This window comes from Urocitellus parryii, chromosome 11 (genome assembly GCF_045843805.1).
Source record: "Urocitellus parryii isolate mUroPar1 chromosome 11, mUroPar1.hap1, whole genome shotgun sequence".
Taxonomy (NCBI): domain Eukaryota; kingdom Metazoa; phylum Chordata; class Mammalia; order Rodentia; family Sciuridae; genus Urocitellus; species Urocitellus parryii.
In genome coordinates, this window is record NC_135541.1 from 23,225,356 (window position 1) to 23,251,603 (window position 26,248).

The 26,248-nt window shown below is 40.5% G+C and overlaps 2 protein-coding genes across 4 annotated transcripts in view; both read right to left on the minus strand.

Annotated features, from left to right (window-relative positions):
- Mtf1 (metal regulatory transcription factor 1) overlaps positions 1-10,132 on the minus strand; it is a 41,017-nt gene extending 30,885 nt beyond the window's left edge. Inside the window, exons 1-2 of the mRNA XM_026393499.2 lie at positions 10,068-10,132; positions 7,963-8,421 (exon numbers count right to left, since the gene is read on the minus strand). Of these exons, the coding sequence (XP_026249284.1) occupies positions 7,963-8,370 (408 nt within the window). The 5' untranslated portion in view covers positions 8,371-8,421; positions 10,068-10,132. The remainder of the gene's footprint in view (positions 1-7,962; positions 8,422-10,067) is intronic.
- A 1,070-nt stretch (positions 10,133-11,202) lies between these two features.
- Inpp5b (inositol polyphosphate-5-phosphatase B) overlaps positions 11,203-26,248 on the minus strand; it is a 52,741-nt gene continuing 37,695 nt past the window's right edge. For all 3 annotated transcript variants that reach the window (XM_077791299.1, XM_077791298.1, XM_077791300.1), the window contains 11 exons: positions 25,138-25,249; positions 23,178-23,287; positions 22,118-22,253; positions 20,297-20,407; positions 19,318-19,480; positions 18,289-18,524; positions 16,580-16,693; positions 15,175-15,259; positions 14,680-14,807; positions 12,239-12,350; positions 11,203-11,995 (listed from right to left, as the gene is read on the minus strand). In XM_077791299.1, the coding sequence (XP_077647425.1) occupies positions 11,880-11,995; positions 12,239-12,350; positions 14,680-14,807; positions 15,175-15,259; positions 16,580-16,693; positions 18,289-18,524; positions 19,318-19,480; positions 20,297-20,407; positions 22,118-22,253; positions 23,178-23,287; positions 25,138-25,249 (1,423 nt within the window). In that variant the 3' untranslated portion in view covers positions 11,203-11,879. The remainder of the gene's footprint in view (positions 11,996-12,238; positions 12,351-14,679; positions 14,808-15,174; positions 15,260-16,579; positions 16,694-18,288; positions 18,525-19,317; positions 19,481-20,296; positions 20,408-22,117; positions 22,254-23,177; positions 23,288-25,137; positions 25,250-26,248) is intronic.

The window sequence follows — 26,248 nt, forward strand, 5'->3', positions numbered from 1 at the left end:
ACAAAGCAGGAGGCATTATGTTCAATGTTTTATGCATATACTGTTGTATATTTTATAGGCATAAATCTCATTTAATCTTCACAGAATGCAATGGGATATTTTTATTTCAATTTTACAAAAGAGGAAACAGAGCAGTTTGCCCAAAGCCACATGGCTAGTATATAGCAGAACAAAGATGGAATCCAGGTTCAAACTATACCATCACAGAAGAAACAATTTTAAAATAAGCTTAATTTAAATAAGGAATGGGTGATGGGGGGCTGGGGTTGTGGCTCAGCAGTAGAGCGCTCGCCTAGCGTGTGAGGCACTGGATTCAATCCTCAGCACCACATAAAAATAAATAAATAAAAGATAAAGATATTGCGTTCAACTACAACTAAACAAATGTTATTAAATAAATAAATAAGGAAATAAATAAGGGATGGGTGGGTAAGCTAAAATTCAAGCACTTTCTCTAACAGCAAAAATTTAGCAATACTTATGTAAAATGCAAATCTGAGACCTATAATTCCTACAGCACCAAGTTTGAAAACCAGTGTGTACATAATACCAAACTCATCCATTTCCCAGGCCAGTGGGTCTCAGTGAGGGAAATGCTGATTACAAAGGAGAGGTACATAATACACAAGCAGGCACTTTGGGGGCATATGGAAAAAGGGGTATTATATGGTGGTAAACAGAAAACACATTCTTCTCTGGATTCATACAGAACCTCACACATGTACAGCTTCCAAGCCTCTGAGGGTAAGGACTATTTCTTTGTGCTTCCTGATACTTGATAAAGGTAGATACGTTAAAGTTTGCAGTGGGAAATGAATGGATCCTAAACACTAGACTTTCAAGGAGAGACAGTCTCTGTGCTAGTTCTGAATGACAATTCTGTGGGTGTTCAGAAGGGGACCCTTGAAGAAATGACAGTATGAGAAGAATGGAAAGTAGGTGGTCCCCCGTCCCAGAGAGTCAGGAACATGGTTTGTCTGAGTACATCACTCCACAGCCTAAGGGATTTATATTGAGGGATAAGATTGGAATTAGGTCTCCCAACACAAAGGACATGTTGTGAAAAAAATGACACTGGAGCCAAATATTCTTCCTTACTCTTATGACTAAAAAAATTTTCAGGCTTAAAAAAGAAATATGGGAAATGGTTGGTGCACACCTGTAATCCCAGTGACTTGGGAGTCTGAGGCACAGGATGGCAAGTTCAAAGCAGCCTCAGAAACTTAGAGAGGCCCTAGGTAACTCAGCAAGACCTTGTCTCAAAATAAAAAATAAAAAGGGCTGGGGATGTGGCTATGTGGTTAAGCACCCCAGGATTCCATCCCTAGTACCAAAAAAAAAAAAAAAAGAAAAAAAAATCTGGGGAAACAGCTCAGTGGTAGAGTGCTTGTCCACCAAATGCAAAAAAAAAAAACCCTGAAACCCTGGACCTGGATTTGACTCCCAGCCCCCCCCCACACACACACACACATACACAAAGAGAAAAAAGGAAGAGGACGAAGAGATAGAGGAAGAAGAGAATAAATCTTGTTTTGGAAAATCACTGACCACTTATTTCATTTCTTGTGTGTCTAGAATCAATATAACATCACAGGCACCACTGTAACTGCTTTTTGGCAGAAAAGGATATTCCTTCCCAATCGACGCACTGCAATACTTTGATTCATTATGAAGAAAATATGTGGTATGATTCCTGGGTTTCTTTACATTTATTCACCAACTATTCAGCAGAAGAGCAGGAAGATCAGTTAGCCATAGATGACACATTATATTCACTAATGTGGTTTAGACAGAGATAAGTGAAAAGATACTCAGACAGTCCTGGCAGGGCACAAATAACAGAGTGGGGAAAACATGGACTGCATAAAACAACTAAATGAACAGCTGCTTAGAAATCGAAGTAGAGGTCAGTGCAGTGGAATCTGCCTGTAATCCCAGCAACCCCAGAGGCTGAGGCAGGAAAATCACAAATTCAAGGCCACTCTGGGCAACTTAGAGGGAGCCTGTCTCAAAATAAAACATTAAAAAAGTGAGAGAGAGAGAGTACTACAAAAGAAACAAAATAAAGAAAACAACAATAACAAAACCCCTCTGAAGTAGAAAAGCCTTTAAGGAGAAAATCTTAAAAATATATCTGAGCAGAATGACAATATCTTTACTGAAATTTCTCAAAGCTACTAAATGATCAGGGACTCAGTAGTAAAACTGCAAGTATGGGAATCTGAAATGTGAAATCAAGAATTAGAATGACCAAGGGTCCTGTGGTAGAAAAAGATAGTACCTGTGGCAAGGTTCTGGATGGCTTATTTTATTTATTTTTTTGTACTAGGGATTGAAGACTGAAGTTCTTTACCACTGAGTTACATCCCCAGTCCTTTTTATTTTTTAGTTTGAGACAAGGTCTCAAATTTGTGATCCTCCTGCCTCAGCTTTCTGAGTCACTGGGATTACAGACATGTACCACCCAATATGGCTGTTTGTTTTATTTTTGAACAAGACAAGCATAAGGGGGAAAATAAATGAAGCAATAGGTAAGCCAACTATACCCTACAGGAAACAATGGAACAATCAAGGGTAAACAGGAAAATCAGGCTAAAATCTGGCTAAGAAAATAAGCTGCTTAGGAAGCCAACCAGACTAACTAGTTATCAAATTATTATTATTTGCAGTATTGGAGATTGAACCCAGAGCACTTCACATTGGCGTGCATACACTTTGTCACTTCACACTGATGTGCATACACTTTATCATACATAAACCTCCAGCCCTTTTTATTTTGAGACAGGATCTCTAAGTCGCCCAAACTGGCCTCAAACTTGCTATCCTCCTGCCTCAGCCTCTCGACTTGATAGGGTTATAGGCATGCACCACCACATCCAACTCAAGTGATTTGTTTTCTCAAGAACAATACCTCCGTGGTGTGGACATGCAGGAAAAAAACAAGTTTAATAAAAAGGTGGGGAAGCAGGAGTGGCTAAGATATCATGATGCTGTTACCAAATAAATCAGAAACAAGCCTGGCACAGTGTAATCTCAAGTGACTTGCAAGGCTAAGGTAGGAGGATAGAAAGTTTGAGGCTAGCCTAGACAAGTTAGAAAGACCCTGTCTCAAAAAATAAAAAGGACTAGGGATGTGGCTCAATGGTAAAGCTCTTTGGGTTCAATCCCTAGTACCACCAAAAAAAAAAAAAAAAAAAAAAAAAAAAAAAGTCATAAAACCAGGCCTCTTCAAGTCAATTAAATAGATTCTAATGTCAAAAATCAAATCACTGTCAAATCATAAGCTAAGGTAAGATGGCACTTCAAAAAGGCAAATGTTTTGAATGTCTGGTCATTAAGTAAGATTTTCCAAAACTAAAGCCATTGATGCTTCTTCCTCAATCCCCATCCAATCCCACACCTACCTATTTTTCCACACAGGTATCATTGATCGAACTGAATCCAGAGTAAACTAAACAAAGTACTCATGATGATATCCTTGACCCTGTCCTGTTCAACATGATTATCAATGACCTGAAGACACAAATGACAAACCAGGTTTGCAAATGGAATAAAAAAAACCTGCAAATAGTACAGAGTGAGAAAATGACAGCTAATGATCACTGTTTTATCATTCCCTCCCTATCATCTTCTCTTTTGCCTAGGTCAGCATTTCTCAAAATGTTCTCCGCTGAACCCTGAAAACAAGACCTGAAAAATGGCTTCCCAAGTTTATAACAGTTGGAAAATTCTACATTTTCTTTCTTTAAAAGCACATCAAAGGTTCTGAAAAGTACTGTAATAGATTTCTGTCTTGGTTTAATTTAATGTTTCCCAAACATTTACTCATGAAATATTCTCATACAGTAATTATTAACTGAGGATGGCCAAAAGTTAAGTCCTAAATCATGCTCAAACTTACTATGGTTAAAAAAAAAAAAAAAGGCTCAGTTCCCCAGAGCTACTATTGCCTCACCATACTTCTGTCAACTATCAAACTTAAAAAAAAAAAAAAAAAAAAAACCAAAAAACTTGATACTTACTTCCTGCCTCCTGTTTCTTCATCACCCACTTACTTTTTTCATCACTCAAACTCTGGCTTAAGCTTAGTGCTCTACTGAAAACATTCTTATAACATGAATGACTAATACACAACTGGCAAAACAGGGCCTTGTTTCCTCAATCCCTGAGAAGGTCACATAGGAATACTCACCTTTCTTGACCCCTCTCTTCCCTCAGCTTCCATACACTGCATTGCACCATCTCGGACTACAGCAATGTTCTCTGGTTCCTCTTTCTCTTTCCAATCTTTAAATTCTCAGACCAACTCTTACTTCTCCCTTGAATAAACTGTCCACAGTATGAACTAATTCCACACCAACTCCTTGCTTTGAACCCACATTTTCAATGGGCTTTTAACTTACTCTTATTACTCATCTCCAAGGACTACATCACTCCAACTGAACTCATCAATTTCCCCACTAAACCTTTTCTTCTTCCTATCTTGATTCCCACTAATGGAATCACCATTTATAGGGGAGCGGGTTAGAGGGTGGAGAGCAGAGTCAGCCACTTTCTCTTCAGCAATTACACAATCTGAGTATGAATATGAATATACCTTGGTTAGAGTATCTACCACAGTGAACTTGACACCATTCTTCTCCAGATCCATCAATCAGCTCTACTAAGATACAGAGGAAATTCAACACACTCGGAAAAATGGCCGAATCTTTTTAATCAACACGATCAAAGCCTTTGAATCACATCCAACTCATGGCTCATTATTCAAACTCCAATACCATACCAAGTTCTCTCATCTCTCTTTAAAATCACTATTAATTTTTTTCCCCTCATCAGAATTAAATGAAACCCCAAACCTATGCTATAAGCGTCTCCTAACTGGACACTAAGTATGCCTCAGAACACTCTTTCTAAAATGCTACTCTAACCACATCACTTCCTGGCTCACATACCTCCAGTGGTTTTCCAATAGTTTCAGAATACAGTACAAACCTTTGGCATGCTACCACTGCCTTCCAGGTTTGGATTTTATCTTTCCATCCTTATCTTCTCTATTCCCTATCTTCCACAGCCAGTGTGCCAAATCCAGCCCATTTGCCTGTTTTTGTAAAGTTTTATCAGAACACAGTCAATCTGGGTGCAGTGGTGCACACCTGTAATCCCAGCAACCTGGGAAGATGAGGCAGGAGGATCACAAGTTGGAGGCCACCCTCAGCGACTTGGCAAGACCCTGTCTCAAAATAAAAAATAAAAAGGGCTGGGGATGTAACTCAATGGTACAGCAACTCTGGGTTCAATCCCAAGTACCAAAACAAAAAACAAAAACAACAACAAAACACAGTCATGCTCATTCACTTATGTATTATCTAAGGGTCCTTTTGTGCTACAATGGAAGAGTTGAATAGTTACACAGAGACAAAATAGCCTGCAAAGCCTAGAATATTTACTATTTAGCTTCTTACAAAAAAAAGATATACTAACCTTTGTTCTCACAGATAACTGGCTATTCCCTGAAAATGGTCTGAATTTTCCACCTCCTTTTATTTGTTCATGCCATTCTCATCTCTTGAAAGGACTTTTCCTCGCATTCCCCATTAATTGTATACCTTGTTTAAGAAGAGCTTAAATGACACCTTTTTTCTAGAAAACTTGCCTGATCCCAAAGGTGAACTTCTCTGTGCTCCCAATGCGATATCTGCACCTCCTTCACATTTACCACATTATACCTAATTTTGCAATGACTGTCATAAATATATTTCTACTTCTTTTTTTTAAAGATATATTTATTTATTTATTTGTTTGTTTGTTTGTTTATTTATTTATTTATATGTGGTGCTGAGGATCGAACCCAGGGCCTCATGCATGCAAGGCAAACGCTCTACCACTGAGCCACAACCCCAGCCCCTATATTTCTACTTCTATATTGTAAATCATCACAATCATCTGCAACCCCACAGAGCATAACAGCACCTTGCTTTATAACTGTTTGCTGAATTGAAATGAACTCTTAGAAGTTCAACTACTGGGTTAAAACCGGTAAGAACAAACATAGTAGGGTGCTGTTCTTATAGCTGATATGGAGGCCTCCATATCTATCTGCACTCAAGAGAATGATACAGAGCAAAGGTTTCTTTATCTGAGCACTGTTAACATTTTGGGCCAGGAACTTCTTTATTGCATGGAACTGTTCTATGCACTGTAAAATGTTCAACACCATCATTAGCCTCTATCCATTAGATTCCAGGGTACCTCCCCAGTGAATCAAAAATGTCTCCAGATATTACCAAATGTATCCCAGGTGGCAAAACTGCCCCAGTTGAGAACCACTATTTCACAGCTTTCCAAGTACAAGCTAACATTTAAGATTTTGTTGCCAATAATATAGACTACACAGTAACCATAGTACAATGTCCAGATTAAGAGATAAGAGCCATAGAGGATTCAATGCTAGTTGACTCACACTCTGGATTTTAAAAGGACTTTGGAAAACTGGAGTTCATTCAATTAAAGGTGACAAGGCCAATGACAAACTGGGGGAAAATGTTGCAAGAGGGATATATTTAACTAAATGGAAGTGGTTAGCCTGAACAAGAGATGAAGAGAAACCCATGATCTTTACATGATCTAACTGGCTGTCCTGAGACAGGAAGATTATTCAGGAAGACAGACCTAGAACTAATCTGCAGTACCTGCAAGAAGGCAGATTTTGGTTCTATAGAAGCAAAAGCTTTCTAACAATCAAAGTGGCCAGCACAAGTACTGGCTGAACTGTGAAAGACCGCGCTTTTGTCATTGTGGAAGTGTGAAGCACAAACCAATGAACCGATGTCAGAGATTTCTGCATAGGGCAGGAGGTAGGACAAAACGGTCTCTCTAAGTTTCCTTCTAGCTCTGAGATTCTAAATCTAGACAAGGAAAAGCTAAATACCATGAATAAGCTATATGTATAAGCCACATGTAATTTCAAGAACTTAATTATGGCAAAAAAGAAAAAATATTTTCTTAAATAATTTACTGTATTTCTTCATGGTAGCATCTTACATTTAGCACCCAGCACTGCAACTATCAGTGATCTATTTATTTAAATTAATAGTTTCTGGATAAAGTTTAGTTTTTTTTAAAACATACATATATATATATATATATATATATATATTTTTTTTTTTTTTTTTAATGGCACTGAGACTTGAACCCATGGCACTTTACCTCTAAGCTACATCCCCATTTGTTTGAGATAGGTTCTTGCTAAGTTGCAGAGGCTAGACTTGAACTTGCATTCCTCTTGCCTAAGCCTCCAGTGTTGCCAGAATTATAGACATGAGCCACTGAGACCAGCTTAGTACCTTTAAACCACATCTTTTATTCCACTTATCATCACCACTAGTACAAATTGTAAAAAAAATGCTTTACAATTTTCAAAGCATCCTGACATTCATTACCTCACATTACCTAGGTATAAACATGACAACTTTGTTTAGGTAACCTACTCTCATTTGCTGTCTTGTCTGAATTTCTAATATAATTAAGCTAGCCTTTATTATTCATTAAACATTCTCTAAGTTAATAAAGCATATTCCAGTAGATATTCATCTCCAAAACATACCATTTATAAACAACCCAGAGATGAGCCAAATCTAGTTAAGGCACTATCAAATATGCCAAATTTAGTTATTCTATCATGTGAAACATGGATTTACTTCAGTAAAATTTTTATTTTATTTATGATTTGGGAAAGAAAATTTGAAATATTATTATTTAGTATTCCTAAATTTCAATGTAGCTATACAATCCAAAAGTTCTAGGAAGCAGACAGAACAAACATGAGGCATACTGTTGAAAGGCAAAACCATTACAGGCTCTAAGCCCAGGGTCTCCTTTACTCCCCTGTTAAAACTGCCAACAAGAGTTGTGTAAGGAGTTGCCCCAAAGCCAAAATGGGCCCTCACCCACTGCTTTACTTACTTCTTTACGTTTTGTTTCCGGACATTCCGACTGTAGAGTAAGGGTTGCACCTTCAATATTTCTTGGCATGGGTGTAGAACCAGGGTTTATAGTCAAATGAATTTGATCTGGTGAGATAATGTGTTGCACGTAACCCTGGGACATTGCTTCCTGATCTATTAGGTGGAAGCCCTCTTCACCCCCTACTAAAAAAGGCAAGTGTTCTCCACACTGTCCATCGTCATCTTCATCTTCCAAAGTGCCAGGGTCCTGCTCAATAAGAACAGTGGTCCTATCATAAACAGTTCCAGATGAGGAAGGCACCAGTCCGTTGGTATCCACAAACCTGAGCATCTTGTCATCGGGGGTCAGGTCATCTTCCTCTGCCTCAAAGAAGATGATGTTGTCGTCTGGACTGTGTTCCCCCATGTTTCAGTCGTATTCAGCCCAATTGTGAGAAATGGAAAGATAATGATCTTTCTGCAACAGACAAAACCAGAGTTAGAGCCACACCACAAGATCCTCCTTCTACCATCCTCAGCAACCTTAGGGCTCATTTTTCCTCTCATTTAAAGAGCAAATCAAAGCAAATGAAAAAATCATCTTCCTTGGAAATAAGTTCTAAAATTTTAACTTAAGACGGCCAAGTCATTTTTTATGGAAAGCAATAGTTTTCTCCCCTCAGAATTGAAGGAATAGTAGCAGAGTTCATGCGACCTCCTAAGTGTGCTTTTTTGTCAAGCAATTTGAAGACTGTTCAAAATACCTAAAGAAGCAAACAGAACAGTGGCTGCTTCAAGACTGCGTTGCTATAAATCTTAAAGTAAGGAATTCCCCACTCAATATCCCCCAAATCACACCTTGAGGCAGTTCAGGGCCTCATGTAGTCTATGGTGGAAAGAGCAAGGCTTTGGACCTATTTATTCAGCAACAGATCCCAGTTTTGCCCTTACTACTTGCGTAACTTTTCAGTGTTCATTTTTCTTATGTGTAAGATGGAACTAGTAATTTCTGTTCTCTCAAAGTTATTATGAGAAATAAAACAGATAATGTATGTAAAGCACAATACCTGACAAATAGTAGAGGAACAAGTGAGAATTCCTTCCCTCCTTCCTAGAACAAGTCTTTCAGCTTCTGGATGGAAGGGCTAAACCCCAAAAAGGCACATCTAATGAAGATCACTTTAATTATTTATCTCACAAGACAATAAGGTATGAACCAGAAGATATGCTTGTATAGTGGGCGCTCTGCTGGGAGGGAATGTACTTAGCATATTACATGACACTTCTTGGAGTTCAAGAAATGCCATTTAAATGAATAAAAGACATGTAGATATTCTCTCTTAAAAAGACAGTGTCTCCTGGGAAGACACGCTCTCTTGGTGAAAATATCAAATCTGAAGCTTTCATGGACTGGAATAGTGATTCTTCCTTCACCGGCAAACACACAGGTTCTATAAATGTGGGTTCCGCAGGCAGAACACAGAATTTTAAAATAATCAGTACATCACTTAGTTTTCAGTCCGGCTTTGCACTTTATCGTTCTCTTCTGCTGAGGGTTAGAAAGTGAGCCTTTACGTAGTGAGGCGACCGGGAGAGGTAGTTACCAGAGACAGGTCAAGGGATCTAATCCGGGAGGAACCGGCCCGACCCCTTGCTCTAGCTTACGCAACCCCATAGATGCACGTTTCGCTTCATCTGAGAGAACAGATAAGAGTTCCCAGGGACCCAGTGGACTGCCCAGCACCTTTGGCGGCAAAGCGGAAACCAACTGTCCGGGACAAACAAGACACACAGCTTTGAGGGTAGCCAAAGAGGAGTGCGAACGGAGCACCCTTGAGAGAAAGCTGAGAAAGGGAAGCTGTCTGGGATAGCCCCCAGTCCAGGACTACACGGAAAAACCCCAAGACAAGCGGGGGGCTCCCAGCCGGACGAAGAGGGGCAGGGTCCGGGTCTCCATGGAAACAGGAAAGGGGGGCTGGATACCCATCCCCATGGAAACCGAGAAGGGGTGGGGTCCTTACGGCGAGCGGACGGGTCTCTACTGGGAACTGCTTCAGGAGGAAGCCTAGGTCCCCTGCCCCCCGAATAGTCCCAGCCATAGCCGAGTCCAGTTTCGCCTTTTACCTCCGCGGCTCCCGGCAACAGCGGCGGCAGCAGCTTCTCCCCTCCCCAGCGGCACCATGATTGCCCCCACCTTCCCCTAACGTCATTTCCGCTTCCGCTTTCCGGAGGAAGGAGGGGACAGCGGCTCCGCCCCTCTCTGGCGCTGTAGTTTGGCTTCAGCGGCCGGAGGGCCGAGCCTGAGCTTCCAATTGGCGGGCGGGGGGCGGGGCGGCGCGCAGCGGACGTCGCCCGGGCTTGGAGCTAGTGCGGCGCCGGGAGGCGCTGAGGGCTTCGAGCCGGCCGTTCCCGGCGTAAGGGAAGTGGGTGACGCCAACCGCGAATCCCAAGTTTCCTCAGCTCAGCTCGCGACACTACTGCAGGAGCCCCAGTTTGCCGTCAGATTCCGGACTCGGGCCCTCAAGGGACGAGCCTGCGGTGTTCTTGGACTTCCTCTACGGCGCTAGCGTCCCCTAATCACCCAGCCACGTTAACAGGGCCAGAGGGTCCCAGAAAGGAGGAGACCCAAGGGACAGAGCTAGGAGTATTCCAGAAACAGCCAGAGGGAACGCTGCCCCTTCTTCCCTTCTCACAAGCTTTCACGAGACGCCCAGTTTCCTGCCTGCTCCCACTCCTGCACAGGCTGGCAGTCCCAACTTTCCTCCTCAGGGGATTCTCGTGCCTGGACCAGTCAACGCCACCTACTGGCCACTCCTTTTCTTATTCATCTTACTGGCTAGTCTCTAATTCACAGAATTACCAAGAAGTTATAGCATTTCAGTGCCCAAGAAGCGATTTTGCAAGTGCTTCTGTGATGCGCCTATCCTTTCTAAATGCCTGTAAGATCTGGATGTGAGATCTTCCCAGAAGTCACTGCCTGTTTTTCCCATGAGCTACTTCTCTAGGATATTCAGAGTGGGACAACTCCTAGACACTAGATCAGGGGCCAAGGAGTTCAGGCCATGGCTGTACTATCTTGCTTGAAAAATGTGCGCAGTGACTGTTATCCACCAGACTGCAAGACATGTCTTTAGCCCCTGATAAGCTGTTTCAATGCTTAAGCCATAAGGGTCCAGCCACCATCAAGACAGAAAAGCATAACACAACCACCACTGTTTAAAAATGTTTATCATTAAAATATATTACAAATATGAGAGGGATTATGCTCATATACAATTTGGAGGATTTGCTGGCCTAGAAAATTCCACCTGTTTCACCAGAAAACTCAGTTCTTCAGTGTTTGTACTTTTAAGCCACTGTATTGCCCTCAGAAGCTGAGTGGCCAGCCTCAGAATTATTGAACTATATCCGAGTAGGAAAGGGATAGAAGTTCCATATGTATTTTCACATGTCCTCAGACTGGGCAACCGAAGGATCTCAGGAGGCTAAACCTTGTTTATCCAGGAGCATCCACCTACATTCTTAATGTCCATTTCATTGTCTTTTCAGGACTTCAAAAGTTTGTTCAAATATCTGATCATGAGGAGCTCAGTCTAGGCTACAGGGAAGGAATTGACTGTGCCCTGGAGGCAGGCTGAATGAGCACAAGTACAAAATTTTTTTTTAAATTAAAAAAAAATAGAGATCTATTTGTGTTAAATAACTTAAGTTGAACATCAAACGTCAGTTTTATTATTGTGGATTTCTCTCATGTCTTCACAGCTCAACACTGAGAGTGCTGATCAATGATGGCACAGGTAAGGGGAGGTCTAGGCTCAGGAGCTGCCATTCTTGCTTCCAGATGACCTCAAATGTTTTTAAGGGATCTCTTGAGCTGCAACAAGTGGAGCTGGAAATTGGCTACCCTGGGTAAAACAAGGAATGAGACAGAAAGCCTCAGAGTGGGTGGCATAGGAACTGGTGAATAAACTCTTGTGCCTTCTTTTTCTCCGTTGTTTCAGGCTTTTGGTGTTGAGCTGGGTTTCGAAGCAGTAAGCTGCCAAATATGCTAGCTGCATGAAAAAACACAGAAAATAAATGATTAGCAATATAAGGACTATATATTCTTGTGTTGTTAGGAGTGGGGAGGGGTACCCAAAAGCAGTCTTTGCTTAAAAAAAATATATTTGAATATAAACTTTGGCCAAAACTTGAAATTTTAATTCTACTATAATGTACTTTGGAACTTTCTCAATCTCTTTTCTTCACAGTGAATCCTCAGTTTGCAGAGATGCCACAGACATTTGGTCACTTACCTAGAATATTCTCATCCAAATGATTTTTTGCTGAATTTTTCAGCAATTCTTGCAAAAACGCCATCAAGTAGTTGAAGACATTTTTGTGGAATGTGGGAAGAGTAGAAATAACCTGAAAGAGGAAGAGTTTGAATTTGTCATTTTGTTCATTCAATTATTTGTCAAGTTGGTGACTGTACTCCAAGAACTGAGTATGTGATCCATGAATGTGCATAAGACTATGCACAGAAAAATAATCCCTTACCACTTGGCATAAGTCCAAAAAAGAGCACCACTTGGCATAAGTATCAAAAAGGAGCACAAGTCAAACTCTACATGAATTTAGAGGTCAGATTTCTAACTTCATGCTCTCAGGGAGAATAAAAAGGAATAAAAGATATTTTGTTGGGTCCTGAATATAAGACAAAATTGGATTTGTAGAGGTAAGGACTAGGGAATGTGGGATAGAAAAAATGTAAAAAAAAAGGAAAACAGAAGGTAAGCTGAGAGAACACTTGATGTGTCAATCTTGGAAGGAGCATAACCATTTTAACAGGAGCAGTGTTCAGGCTAGAATTCAATGAAAAGCTATATATACATCAGACTCAGCTGGGGAATTTGTATAAAATAGATATCAAAAGACACTTTGATTCAGTGGATGTGGGGTCATGCTCTGGAACTTGTTACTGGCCAGTTTTCTAGATTATTCTGTCAATACCTGTTGTACACTGAACCGTTTAGCTAAAAAACGGTTCAGTGTACAACAAAACGGTTCAGTGTACAACAGGTATTGAAAGTCTTGAATATTTAAGAAAATAATTGACAGTGAAGAACCAAGTATGACTTTTTTTTTTTTTTTAGCTTACAAATAATAGGACTTTATTCCCTAGAGTTCTAGAGACTGAGAAGTCCAAAATCAAGATACTGGCAGATTCAGTGTTGAGTGAGGGTCTGTTTCCTGACTCGTAGATGGTGCTTTCTCACTATGTTCTCGAATTTTGGGATGGACTAGCTAGCTCTCAGTACTCTTCTTTTGTCAGGACACCAATTCCAATCATACTGCTGCCCATGTGATTTAATCATTTCCCCAAAGCCCAGTTTTCTAATACCATCATCTCCATGGTTAGGATTTCCACATAAGAATTGGATGGGGACACAAATATTCACATCATGACACTTTTCTACTGATTTTGTTATTTCTTTTTTTAATACTTATTTTTTAGTTCTAGTTGGACACAATACCTTTATTTATTATTTTGATGGTGCTGAGGATTGAACCCTGAGCCCTGCATGTGCTAGGCAAGCACTCTACCACTGAGCCACAACCCCAGCCCTGATTTTGTTATTTCAATGTTATAGTATTTAGTATATAAAGGTTTAAATTGTTAAATATTCATTACAGAATATTATTTTTAAAACTATAAAATTAATCAGTATGTGGCATTTAATGATTTTTGCCTTAATTCTATTTTGTATACTGCTAATCATTTTTTAAATTTATATATGACAGCAGAATGCATTACAATTCTTATTACACATATAGAGCACAATTTTTCATATCCTTGGTTGTATACAAAGTATATTCACACCAATTTGTGTCTTTTTACATGTACTTTGGATAATAATGATCATCATATTACACATCATTTCAAACCCCATACCCCCTCCCTTCCCTTCCAACCCATCTGCCCTATCTAGAATTCATCTATTTCCCCCATGCTCCCTCTCCCTATCCTACTATGAATCAGCCTCCTTATATCAAAGAAAACATTCGGCATTTGGATTTTTGGGACTGGCTAACTTCACTTAGCATTATCTTCTCTAACTCATCCATTTACCTGCAAATGCCATGATTTTATTCTCTTTTATTGCTGAGTAATATTTCATTGTGTATACATGCCACATTCCAAGTGTGATTTTTTAATGTATATTTTTAGTTGTAGATGGACAGAATACCTTTATTTTATTTATTTATTTTTATGTGGTGCTGAGGAGCAAACCCAGTGGCTCACATGTGAATTACAACCCCACCCCCTCTAATTGTGATTTTTTTTTTTTTTTTTTTTTTTTACCAACATAAGGAGAACTTTAGAATACTGTATGCTTTGGATGACAGTATGCAAAACAAGTCTGCAGAGGGAGAGCCTGAATGCAGGGAACTGAACCCAGGTAGGCAGAATGAGAAAGGAAGATAGAGGATGAGTGATAGATCAATGGATCCAGGCATGTGGGAGGCGAGGAGAAGGAGGAGTCAGAAATGACTTAGGTTTCCGGACCGAGTCACTGAAATTAAGGGTGATGCTATTAAAAGAAAAAAGGACTCAAGAGGAAGAACAGGTTTGAGAAGGAAAGACATGGTACTGAGTTTCTAAGACTTCAGGGAGTATGCCCACTTTGTTCATCAGGCCTCATTGCCTAGGGCTAGCAACATGTGTATGCTGGTGCTCAGTGCTTCCCCTTACCTGTTTGCTTGCTGTGTAATTGCCAGAACACTCCAAGCACTTATGGTAGGCACTGTAACAGATGACAGGCTCTGGCAGGCTCTCCAGGAAAAGCAGCAAGGCTTCAGCTACAGAATGATTGCTAGCAGCTTTTGGCCCATCGTTAAGGAACAGGTAATGATGTTGCCCATGGTTAGCAGAAGACCCAGGGCCAGCACATGCTACAAGTACATGCTAGCACTGCCTCATCAGGCTTTCTGTTCAGAGCTAGGATGCCAGCCTGACATCTGGAAGGGGCCACACCGTCAAGTGAGCCAGGCCTTCCTAATTTCCTGCTATATTGGTTGCTTAAGGTTGTAAAACTTTTCTAGGCAAACTTTGAGAAAGAAAAATATGATGGTTGAGGACCCAGATTCAGACTACAAACCTTAAAAAATATCCCTACCCTTTTCTCACCGCTCTCACTCATTTTCACACATACACACATATGCACAAATCTGAACATCTGAAGGATACAGAGATTATCAATCATTCCAGTATCCAGACAGTCCCTGATATGTTCAAATTCTGATCTCAGGCCTGGCTGCTGAAATAGATCTTCCTGCAAGAAGGAAGAAAGTCACAGGACAATTACTTTCTCAGAAAATCAAAGTACAAAAAGGAGCAGTGTCAAGAGATCTCTGAATCATCCTGGTTGACAATATGATTTAGGTTGTTGTGGCTAATTCATCTTCTCAGACATGGTTGTGCAATAGGTCTTTAGGCATTTATTATAAAACTATGGGTAGGGCACACTATCCAAGACAAGATCCAAGTAGCAGTTTCCTGCCTTGTTATGAAGGGATTAAGAGGGAAGAGGGGACACACTGAAAAAAATATATCATCTGTAAGATGGATAAAGCTAAAAAGGTACCTCAGAACACTGAACCAACAAGATTATGGCAACAAAGGTTATTTCCAATAGTTTCAGGATACTTTACATTCATGTTTTATAAACTGATTTAACATTATATAACTGTGATAAAAGTAACAGTATTAAATGTATTGTTCAAAAGTTACATTTAAAAGTACTCCCGAGAAGGTAGACTAGCAAAGTACTCAAAAATGTAACTTCTACAGCCATATTCCTAACCCTGCCTATTAATCAGCCTGGGGACCTTAACTAATTTATTCACTTTCTGGGCATCTGTCTCCTCATCTGAGAACTATTACAAGAATTCAATGAGGCAATGAAGCGAAACGCTGAGAACAGTGTTTGGTATATTGCAACACTCAAATGTAAGGTGAAAACAGAACATCATAAGAATGTATGTTGCTGGACTAGGGATGTAGCTTAGTGGTAAAGTTTTGGCTTAATATGTATGAGGCCCTGGCTTTGGTCTCCAGAACTGCCAAAAAAAAAAAAAAAGTATGTTGTGGGATTACAATTTGTGTAGGTTTCTGTGGAACCTATACAGACAGATCAGTCAAACTGACCAATTGACCCCATGAAGCTTGCCCAAGTTCGTCTAGAAATCAGGCCTCCAGATTCATGGGGGTTCCATTTGGTCCTCTGTCTCTGCCTGGACTTTCAATAATTTAGTGCATCCCATTCCAAGAAGCTGGTGAAATTTCCCACAAACGAGACATCCCAGAAGGCCTTCATATGGTTTTGTTGCTGGAGGACCCTAGAGACCTAGGAAAGGAACATGCTGTGCTGGGAGAGTGTTCAGTACAAGGCTGCTTCCACTGGGGTAATCAAGTACTATGTGTAATCGCACCAGGATGCGAAACATGGCACAAAACCTCTCACTCATTCCCTGGGGGAAGGACAGCTCTTCACAAGTTTCTTGCATTTCCATGCAAGAAGTTCTTGGATTTAATGGTCTTTCTCAAGGCAGTCTGACTTCAAATCAGGTCTGAATGCTTAGCCACACCCTACCTGCTGGATAGCATTTCGGTATAGGTAATCCACCATCATCCAGAGCTCTTTGGGGATTTCCATGGGTTTCTCTATCCGGCTCCCATCATCTTCAGTCTGCACTGGCATCAGAGTCTGAAATTAAAGAAAAATCATGACAAGGGGACCTACAATGGAACTCTGCAAGGCTGGCTTTGGTAGAATGAACAATATGGGGACAGCAAACCCATGGAAGAGGGAAGTATTTCAAATGCCTTTAACCAAACACTACACAGGCAAAAATGAAATCAGGTGGGACAAAAGGTGGCTTCTGAAAATTGGGAGAGGATTATGGCAAGCAGTTTCAATGAATCAGGTGAAAATATGCACCATTTTCTTAGGTAAAAATCATGCCTGTAGTATTTCACTGTTAGAACCAGAAAGACAGTGTGGTCTGGTGAGGAAAGAGCACACACTTGGGAGTCCAAAAATCTGAGTCCAAGGTCCAGGTCCACTGTTGACTCACCATGTGACCTGTGACAAATCACTCTCTTTGATTGAATCTCTGTTTTCATCTATATAATGGAGAGGATAATTCAAGATCCCTAAATAAAAAAAATGCATTGGGAAAAGAAAGCATACATATTACCATAAATCTGCCCCAAACTAGTTCACTTGCATTAGAATTCTCTCCATAAGAGCCTTTTAGATCTCAGCAAATTTAGTTTAGGATGCTAATCTACCAGGTAATGATTTTTTAAAAAATGAATAAGATCATGGGTCAGGGAACTTCCATTATCTTAGGATTTATTTCTCTAATATACAGTTAAATACTGAATGTTTAACCCTTACCCCCAATTCATATGTTGAATCCTAATCACCAATGTGATCATATTTGGAGGTAGGATTTGGGAATGTGGTTAAGTATTTGGGACTGTGTGGCTATGAAGGGGATTAGTGTCCTACAGGAGATCCGAGAAATCTCCCTCACATCCTGTGCCATGTGAGGACTCCATGAGAAGATGGCTCTCTATGAATCAGGAAGTGGCCCTCACCAAACACAAAATCTGTCGGTGTCTTTATTTTTGGACCTCTCAGCTTCCAGAATGTAAGATGTAAATTTCTGTTGTTGACAGGCCACCCATTCTAGGGTGTTCTGTTAGAGTAGCCTGAATAGGCTGAGAAATCTCCTAAATGTAAAAAACTCAAAAACACAGCCACATTTTGCAGCTTTTCCCATCAAGAGATGGAGTCTTTCCCTGCCCCTAGAATCTGGGCTGGCTTCACATCTTGCTCTGGCCCATAAAATATGGCAGAATTGGAACTATGTGAGTTTGGAGCTAATACCACCAAACCCCTTATACCTTCTGCTCTCGTGCTTTGGTCACCATGTGTAGAAGCCTGAGTTAGCCCACTGAATGACGAGAGGCCATGTGGAGAGAGGGGCCCAGAGATCAGCCAACACCAAGACCTGGGAGGGAGGCCACATTAGCAGCCAACCCTCTGACCATCACAGGTGCCTCCTGATTACGATGGCCAGGCGAGTCTAGTCAAGACCAGGAGAAAAACCAATGACTCACTGTTGTTTTAATTTGGGGGTGGCTTGATGCACAAAAATATGTAACTGACACACTAAGCAAGCTCTAGAAGGCAAGAAGTCTTAATTCCCTAGGCAAGTGGGCACTGGAACAACCTGTTTGGCTTGGCTGTACCACACAGTTCTAGATGTTTCCTTGTAGCATGTTACTCACCAGCTCACTAACAGTTTCCAATGGCAGGTCCAAGATTGGCTCCCTCATGTAGCACAGTGTATGAATGGGGGACCCGAAACAGCTGGGCAGGTAGTTCCCAGACACAGACAAAAAGTAATCTTTTCCCCCTTCCAAGTGCAAAACCAGAATGTCCTCAATTTTGTCTTCACCTGAGTTGAGTTTTGTAGCTGTGGTCTTATTTACAAAGAGCTCCAACTCAATCTCAATAACAGAATCTGCAGAAATATTGAAAAAAGAATAATGTTGGCTAAGGAAAGGCCAAGCGGAAAGGGTGGGGAGAGATAGGGAGAAAAGAGTAAGGCATAAAGAATCAGGAAAAGGAAATAAAAGGTATCAACCAATAACCAGTAAATATGTGCTCAGAACTCAGGAGACACTAGAATAGAAGTTCATAGTCCAACTAGAAATACGAAAACAACAAACAAAAGCATTTGAATAGACAAATGCTAAAAAAACTCAATTTATAGGTGAATAACACCTATAAATCAACAAGAAGGCATGAATAAAAGAACCTTCCCTGAGTCAGCTAAGATGAAGACACCTGATCCAGTAGAAATGTGATGCAGTTATCAGCCTATGAATTGTCCACAAAGCACCCTTAATCTTTCTTAAAATCCCAGCCACTTGCAGGGTGCAAAGGAGAAGTCATTTGAGAACCAGAATAAATTTCTGGATTACTACCCCATTATCTTTCTCCTTGAGAGCAGATCATTGGGAGTTAATGACACCAAGACAGACAGGGGAAACGGCTCCTTGGCAGCAGCACCTTCTTTACAGTAATCCAATGTCTACTCTGAGAAATTATGAAACATGTGCCTGGCTGAAAATATTTTTAAAACTAAACACATGCTCCTTGTCATTTTATACTTTATTTATGGATGAGTTCAGGTATTGGGTTTAAAATAAAATTTTCACTCAGAAGCAAAAAGCTTATTTTAGGAAAATGAGCAAAAATAGGGTAGGGCATTCCCCAAACCAAAAACCAGGAACTTAGAAGAGAAACTTTACCTGGCAGGAGGAATCCTTTGTTGGGGTTGGCATTCAGCCACTGCTTACAGAAAGAGTTTTCCCCAGGCTTTTTGATGAATTCAAACTGACAGGGTACTTGTCCATTATGAATTGTAAAGGACTCTACTTGCAATTGCATGTATTTCACATTCTGAAAACAGAACTGAGAACAAGCACCCAACAAGTCAGAACCAGTGCCCTCTCCCTGGCCACCTGCCTGGCCAACCCAACTACACAATCCTTACCCTGGGAAGAAAATAAAGGACCATCTCTTTTCAATGTCTCTGCATTAGGTATTTACCTCAGAAGACACAGCGACCACTAAAGATCAGTTATTTGTGTTTAACCCAAAACTCTAAAATCTCAAGGTTGTACATGTAAATTTACATGTAAACTTCCCAAAGGAATCAAAGTTATATCTTCTATATCCATCACCATTTCCAAAATATGCTTCAAAAATTCCACCCATTAATATGAAGCTCAAGTTCACCCTTCTAAGTAGGTGGACATCTATAGCGTTAAACATACCTTTACCATAGCCTCCATTTGATTCTGTGGTTTGGTCAACTTTGAAAGACCTATGCTGCAGTCTTTTCATGAAAAACCTTTAGATCTAATTGGACTTCCCTACTGCCCATCACTTTTCTATGCACCACTTTTCTATGTAAAAACAAAAAATTCAGAATTGATTTAATCTTAAAGCATCAGTAGAAAGACAATTCCATTGCAAGAACACACATGAGTTATTCTAAAATCAAACAACGCACATTTGGGATCATCTTCTGCTTTAGAAGATGAGGACATGAATATATCCTAAGCCAACAACCTCTCTCTTCTCACTAGCATCATCGGCCTTGCTTTATCTAGAAACAGCCTCTCCAGGAAGTCTAGAGTCTAACAGCCTCCAGAAATTCTAAGCTTTAGTAGAAAAGGGAGATTCAAGTACTAGTAATAGAAAAGCCCATTACTAATATTCTACCTCTCGCTTAGAGAGAGAGACAGACGGAATGTTGGCATTTTCCATCTTATCCAGGGAGCGAACAATTTCCTCCAGAGTCTTCCGGTACAGTTCTTCATTTATGACCTTCACCTAGAAGGGAAACATCAGAAACTAAGTACCAAGGCTTCTACCCACTTCCTCTTTTTTGGTATAGAGGGCATTCACAGCATTGAGAAACAGCAGTAGATAACTAAATAAATTTAGTTTATTAACAAAGAACCTAATTAGCAATAGTCTTAGAAGGATCCTTAAGCTGTGGTAAAAAGTCACCTGCTTCCTGAATAGCAGAAAGAAAACACAGGAGTAAAAGCTAATTAATTGGCAGCTAATTCTGTCACATCTGGCCCCTGGCGGAAAGGGGTTCAGTGCCTAAGTCTATGTTGCTTGCTGCCTCCCTCAGGCTAGCAGTGGGAAACTTTTCTAGAGCTCTCATTTAAAGCAGTGTTTCTCACGCTTTTTTTGTTTGTTTAATATTTATTTATGTTTTAGGTGTAGATGGACACAACACAATGCCTTTATTTTTATGTGGTGTTGAGGATCAAACCTGGGTCCCGCCTGTGTGAGGCGAGCGCTCTACCACTGAGCCACAATTCCAGCCCTCTCAGGCTTTTTTAAACCCATGCTCTATCAGCCAGGAAGATTTTTGTCAGGCTCTTTCTTCTGCATTTTGAATTATAATTTTTTTTCATTTTCCAGTAACAATTAATTATAATATTGACTTTTCTCAAACTATATACATCCTCATAGATTTTGATATGCTTCTGTCCATACCTTGAAAATTGGTAATAAAAGCATCTCAGAAGTCACTGATGGAGAAATATCAATAGATATTTCTATGAAATGAAAACATGTTTGAGCTGGGCATGGTGCTACATACCTGCAATCTAAGCAACTTGGAAGGCTGAGGAAGGAGGATCACAAGTTTGAAATCAGCCATAGCAACTTAGTGGGACTCTCAGCAACTTACAGAGAGACCCTCTCTCAAAAAATAAAAAGGGATGGGGATGTAGTTCAGTGGTAAAGTGCCCCTAGGTTCAGTACCTAGTGTGTATAAATAAATAAAATAAAATTTTAAAATCACAATTTTTTTTCTCTTTCAAGATGGGGGTCTTATTATGTTGTCCATGCTGGCCTTGAACTCCTGGGCTCAAGCAATCCTCCTGCCTTAACCTCCCAAGTAGCTGTGACTATAGGCACATTCCACTGTGCCCAGCTAAAATACAATTTTCTAATAAAATATAATTTTCTAATGTAATTTCCTTCTATAGAAATACTCACACATACACAAAAATATATGTGAAGGATGTTCACTACAGCACTGCATATAATAGCAAAGCTTTGGCAACAACTTAAATGATCATTGATGCATTATGGTTCACCTACACTTTGGAATAGTTTTCAACCTTTAAAATGATGAGGTAGCTCTGCTTGTACTGATATGGAAAGACTGTCTTAAGATATATGGGGGGAGATGTTCTCAGAACAATATGTACAATGTGAACTCTTTTCCCAAAAGAAAGAGAAAAATAAAAATATCCTGTTTTTTTTATAAGAATATTGATAGACTCATTTGTAAATGAATAAAGAAAGGTCTGGAATAATACAGTCCAAAAAGCAAATCTTCCAAGTATGTGGACACACACAGAATGATACCAAAACAATTATTAAACTAAGACAAGTTTTAAAAGGTACATCCTCATATTAAGGGTGGTGGTAGTGAACAAAAAGACAAAACATAATCCTGATGTGAAAACAAATGCCCTACAGAAAGATTATAACAGGCATCAACAGCCCACCTACCCCAATGTCAAATACAGAGCTGACAGGCTTGTGGTCACTGGTTTTCAGGGCCATGTGGCTCTGGTAACTCAGCTGAATGATGTTCTTCCCTTTCCAGAGGACCCGGTCACACCAGGCAGGAGCACGACACTTCTCACTGAAATGCAAAGTCCACGCTGGGGAAACTCACAGCAACTACAGCAGGGTCCACTGCCTGGCTAGTGCTCTGGCTCAGGCAGGGAACAATGAGGCAAAGACTTTGTATCTATGTGGCCTAGTGATCTAAGACAGCAGAACAAGTTGGGCCCACCAAGAAATAACACGTATCCAAATAACAGGGTTATTATCCAAAGCAATTATGAAAGCTCAAAGTCCAACACAGTTCAGACTGATTCTCTGCTCTTCATCCTCCTGTGAGGATTAGGAGCGTGTAAAAAGGTGATATGAGAGTAGGCCTAACTTTCAAGGACGGTGGTTAAGGGGACAGGCTGAACTCCTATTGCCTGGGTTTAAGTCCTGCCTCCACCACTTGCCTGTTTGGTAGGCTTTTTGATTTCTCTATGCCTCAACCCCAATCTCATATAATACCTACCTCAACAGGTTGTTGAGATGATTAAATGAGATAACGTGTCTCAAATAGTGTGTGGCACACAGTAAACACTAATAAAAAGATTCTAAGTACTGTGTAATGACCAAGAACAAGCTTACTTGGAGTCATCTCATCACCCTAAGCTCAGCTGAAAAGTAAATCAGTATCAAGACATTATGGGGCTGGGGTTGTGGCTCAGAGGTAGAGCACTTGCCTAGCCTGTGTGCAGCACTGGGTTTGATCCTCAACACCAGATAAAAATATTAAAAAAAAAAAAGACTTGTTATGAAGCAAAGCTTATGACAGTTAAAAGAAAATATTTGGGAAGGCTGGCTGCTTCATCAACAGATACTGACAGAAAATGTTTGACCAGAGTGGAAAACATGGGGAAAGAGAGGAAATTTATGTCCTTCTTAAGTCCACGAGGGCAAGTGCTTCCCAGAATTCCCAGGTTTCCATTTGTTAAATCCACTAAATTTACCCCTGACCTACCTGGTGTCCCAGTCATCGGAACCGGTGTCATACTTATAGGTAGGTTGGAACGTGAGCTCACCCTCTGTGAAGCCTTCAAAGACAGTCTTTGCAGCAACTTGAATTTTCAGCTACATAAAAGGATGGGAGAAAAAATAGCCTCAGAATAAAGAGTCAAACCTTGAATCAGTAAAGAGGAAATCAATTTGGAATCTAAGCCGTACCTCAAAGGAAAAGGCCCCATAAGATAACTACATTTTGTAAGATTTTTGAATAGAAGCAAGCTGACCATGCACCTCATATACGGTTTTTAAGGATCTTTTATAAGAGCAAACCCGCATCCAAGGGGCATGAGTACCACCTTCCCAAGATGTCCTTAAGAAGACAAGGGACCACTTAGCATAGTTTTTCTCTCCCAAGTATCAAACACTTATCTGTGCAGTACAGTGGCTCCAATTATACAGAGATAAAACTGTGGTATGTGAACTGGGAGAAGCTCTGTGCCTTGGTTTCCCCATCTGTAAATTTTGGGTTTGTAATAGACCCTCCTTTATAGGGTCATTAGAAAGATCAACTGTCAATCTAAAACAGTGCCTAACACATTTTGAAAATAGCATCTTTCCTGTTGTATTAATTCTAGGACCTCTTTTGGATCACACTCAGAAGAGATAAAAACTACATGTGCTCCTGCCTCTTCCTGGAACAATAAGCTTGGTACTACATGGACTGATGGGGGAACTGTCAGCTCTAATGTGGAGGTCAGGGTCGACCACCACTTGGTCGACCACCACTTACCCTCTTCCTGACAGTATTATTCTTTCAAAACACTATTAAGGCTGGAGTTGTAGCTCAGTGGTAGAGCGCTTGCCTGGCATGTGTGAGGCACTGGGTTCGATTCTCAGCACCACATATAAATAAATAAAATCAAGGTCCATCAACAACAACAACAACAAAACATTATTAAATAAAAAGCAATAGGAAATAAGAAAACTCTAGGTGTAAAGGCAAGCTCATGGTTCTTGAACAGTACAGATAGACTGTAAAGCATCTGCAGGCAGATAACACACAAAATGCGTGATACTACTTCAGGAAAAAAGTAATAGAAGTCGAGTGGAAATAGGTATCAAATTATAAGGAAAACTGGAATGTCTCAGTCCAGAACACAGAGAGAAATAAACAGACAGGGAACAAACTGGGTGAATGCTGACATGGAGATTAAGTAGAATAAAAGTAATTTACCCAGGAAAAGAGCTGGAGGGGAGGAAAAAATGAGTCGATAAAAAAAAGGAAAGACATTTCAGAGTTGGTTCTTTTCCTTTGATAAATCTGTACTGCAGAAGAAAGAGATAATAGAAAGATTTAGATTAATGATAATAATCTTAGTGATTATTAAAAGATGGGGACTCAGGAGACGAAAAAAGAAAAAGAACTTTGACCAATAAACAGGAGTAGCCAGAAGAAAGCGGAGAGAAACAGACTTCTCTTGTCCTGAGAAATGACTAATGCTCTGAGAAAGAAATGTTAAGTCCAATGATGACGGAGAAGAGGTTACAGAACTGGCTCCTGGAGAAGGTGCAGGAAGGCCCTTAGAGCTGTCATTCACACTGGAGAATTCTGGTAAGGAGAAGGATATAGGGAGTAGGAGGCTCCTTCTAAAAAATTACTGAATCATCTTACAGATACAAAATACTTTCTTTATAGAAGTTGGACCCTTCCGTGTCAACTTCAGACCTCTTGAATGAATGGGAGAGAACATGCTTTTGTTCCCAAAGGAGACAAGGTGCCTAGAGGGAAGAGTTGATGGGGAAAACATTTCTGAATAGAGAAGCGCAGATGAAACAAAGAAATGGCTGGACAACATCAGGACCTCAGGACCGCCTTCCAAAATAGAAGGAAAAGCCAAGGGTTGGGAAGCTAAGCTTTCCTATGCCCTTACAGTGGGGAGCAGATGACTGAAGAGGACATAGGTGGCCATCTGTACCTGATCATATGCATACAGGGTTTGAAAGGCCTTCTCTTCGATGAGTTTTTTCACTTTTTCCACATCCAGTTCTTCTATTCTGTAGTTGAGATCCCCCAGCCACAAGATCACACTGTGAGAACAGAGCACAAAGGTAACAGAGTTTAGGAGGGACTTTAATCTATCCTCTCCAGGGTGCTTCTGACATAAGGCCCCTGAGGCCCAGCCTCTTGGGAGCTGGGTGGGGAAGCGACTTAGCTGTTCCAAAAATTTTTCTCTCTTGCCCTCACATCCAATACCATGTCTAACATGCTGCCTACTCAATTATCTTGATCCAAGTTCATTTTAAACAGCCTTGAGTTCTCCTTGACTATTTTATTCTTAGAAAATTAGAAAGACAGTCTAATGAGATCTAAAAGCAAGGTAAAAATTCACTCCTTTGCTGAGAAGTGGGGAAAAAAAAGATAAAAAATTGAGAGTCATGCCAATCACCTAGAGACCTCTAAACCAGACTATGCCTTCATGCCACCTCTGCCTCTACGTTGCATCCCAATCCACAAAACATACTCTCAGCCTTTGCTTCTAGATTGAACTCCTCTGAAACAAAGCTCAATCTTTAGACAGGAACTTGGATCTTAGCACCACATTACTGATTGGCTCATTCTGTACTCCTGGACACAGGGTGACAAGTGGTTTATTGTATCTGCTGCTTTGGGAAAAAGCAAACCGAAGGATCCCTGATGATATCACACATCTCATGAAATCCAATACTATTCTATCTGAAGCCAACAAGTATGTCATAGAGAATCTGCGCAGCAGTGTACACACATCCAAATAAATGCATCTACATGCTAAGAGCAGACCACAGAAACTAGAGCTGCATTCTCACAAACTAGGATGCTGTGGTTCAAGAATGTGAGGAGCTCAGCTGTAAGACATACTCCCTGCTGGGGGTCTTAGGAGAGGCCCTGGAGGAGAAAAGCCATCCTGTTAGTATCTAGAACACCCACAAGCTAGGGACAGCTCCACTGCCACAGGCAAGGTGAGAGGTGTGACTCTGTTTATTCTATGGCAGGCACCAAGGCCCCAGTAGCTTCTTTGTCTTTGTCAAAGAAGTGGCACAGGCTTCCAC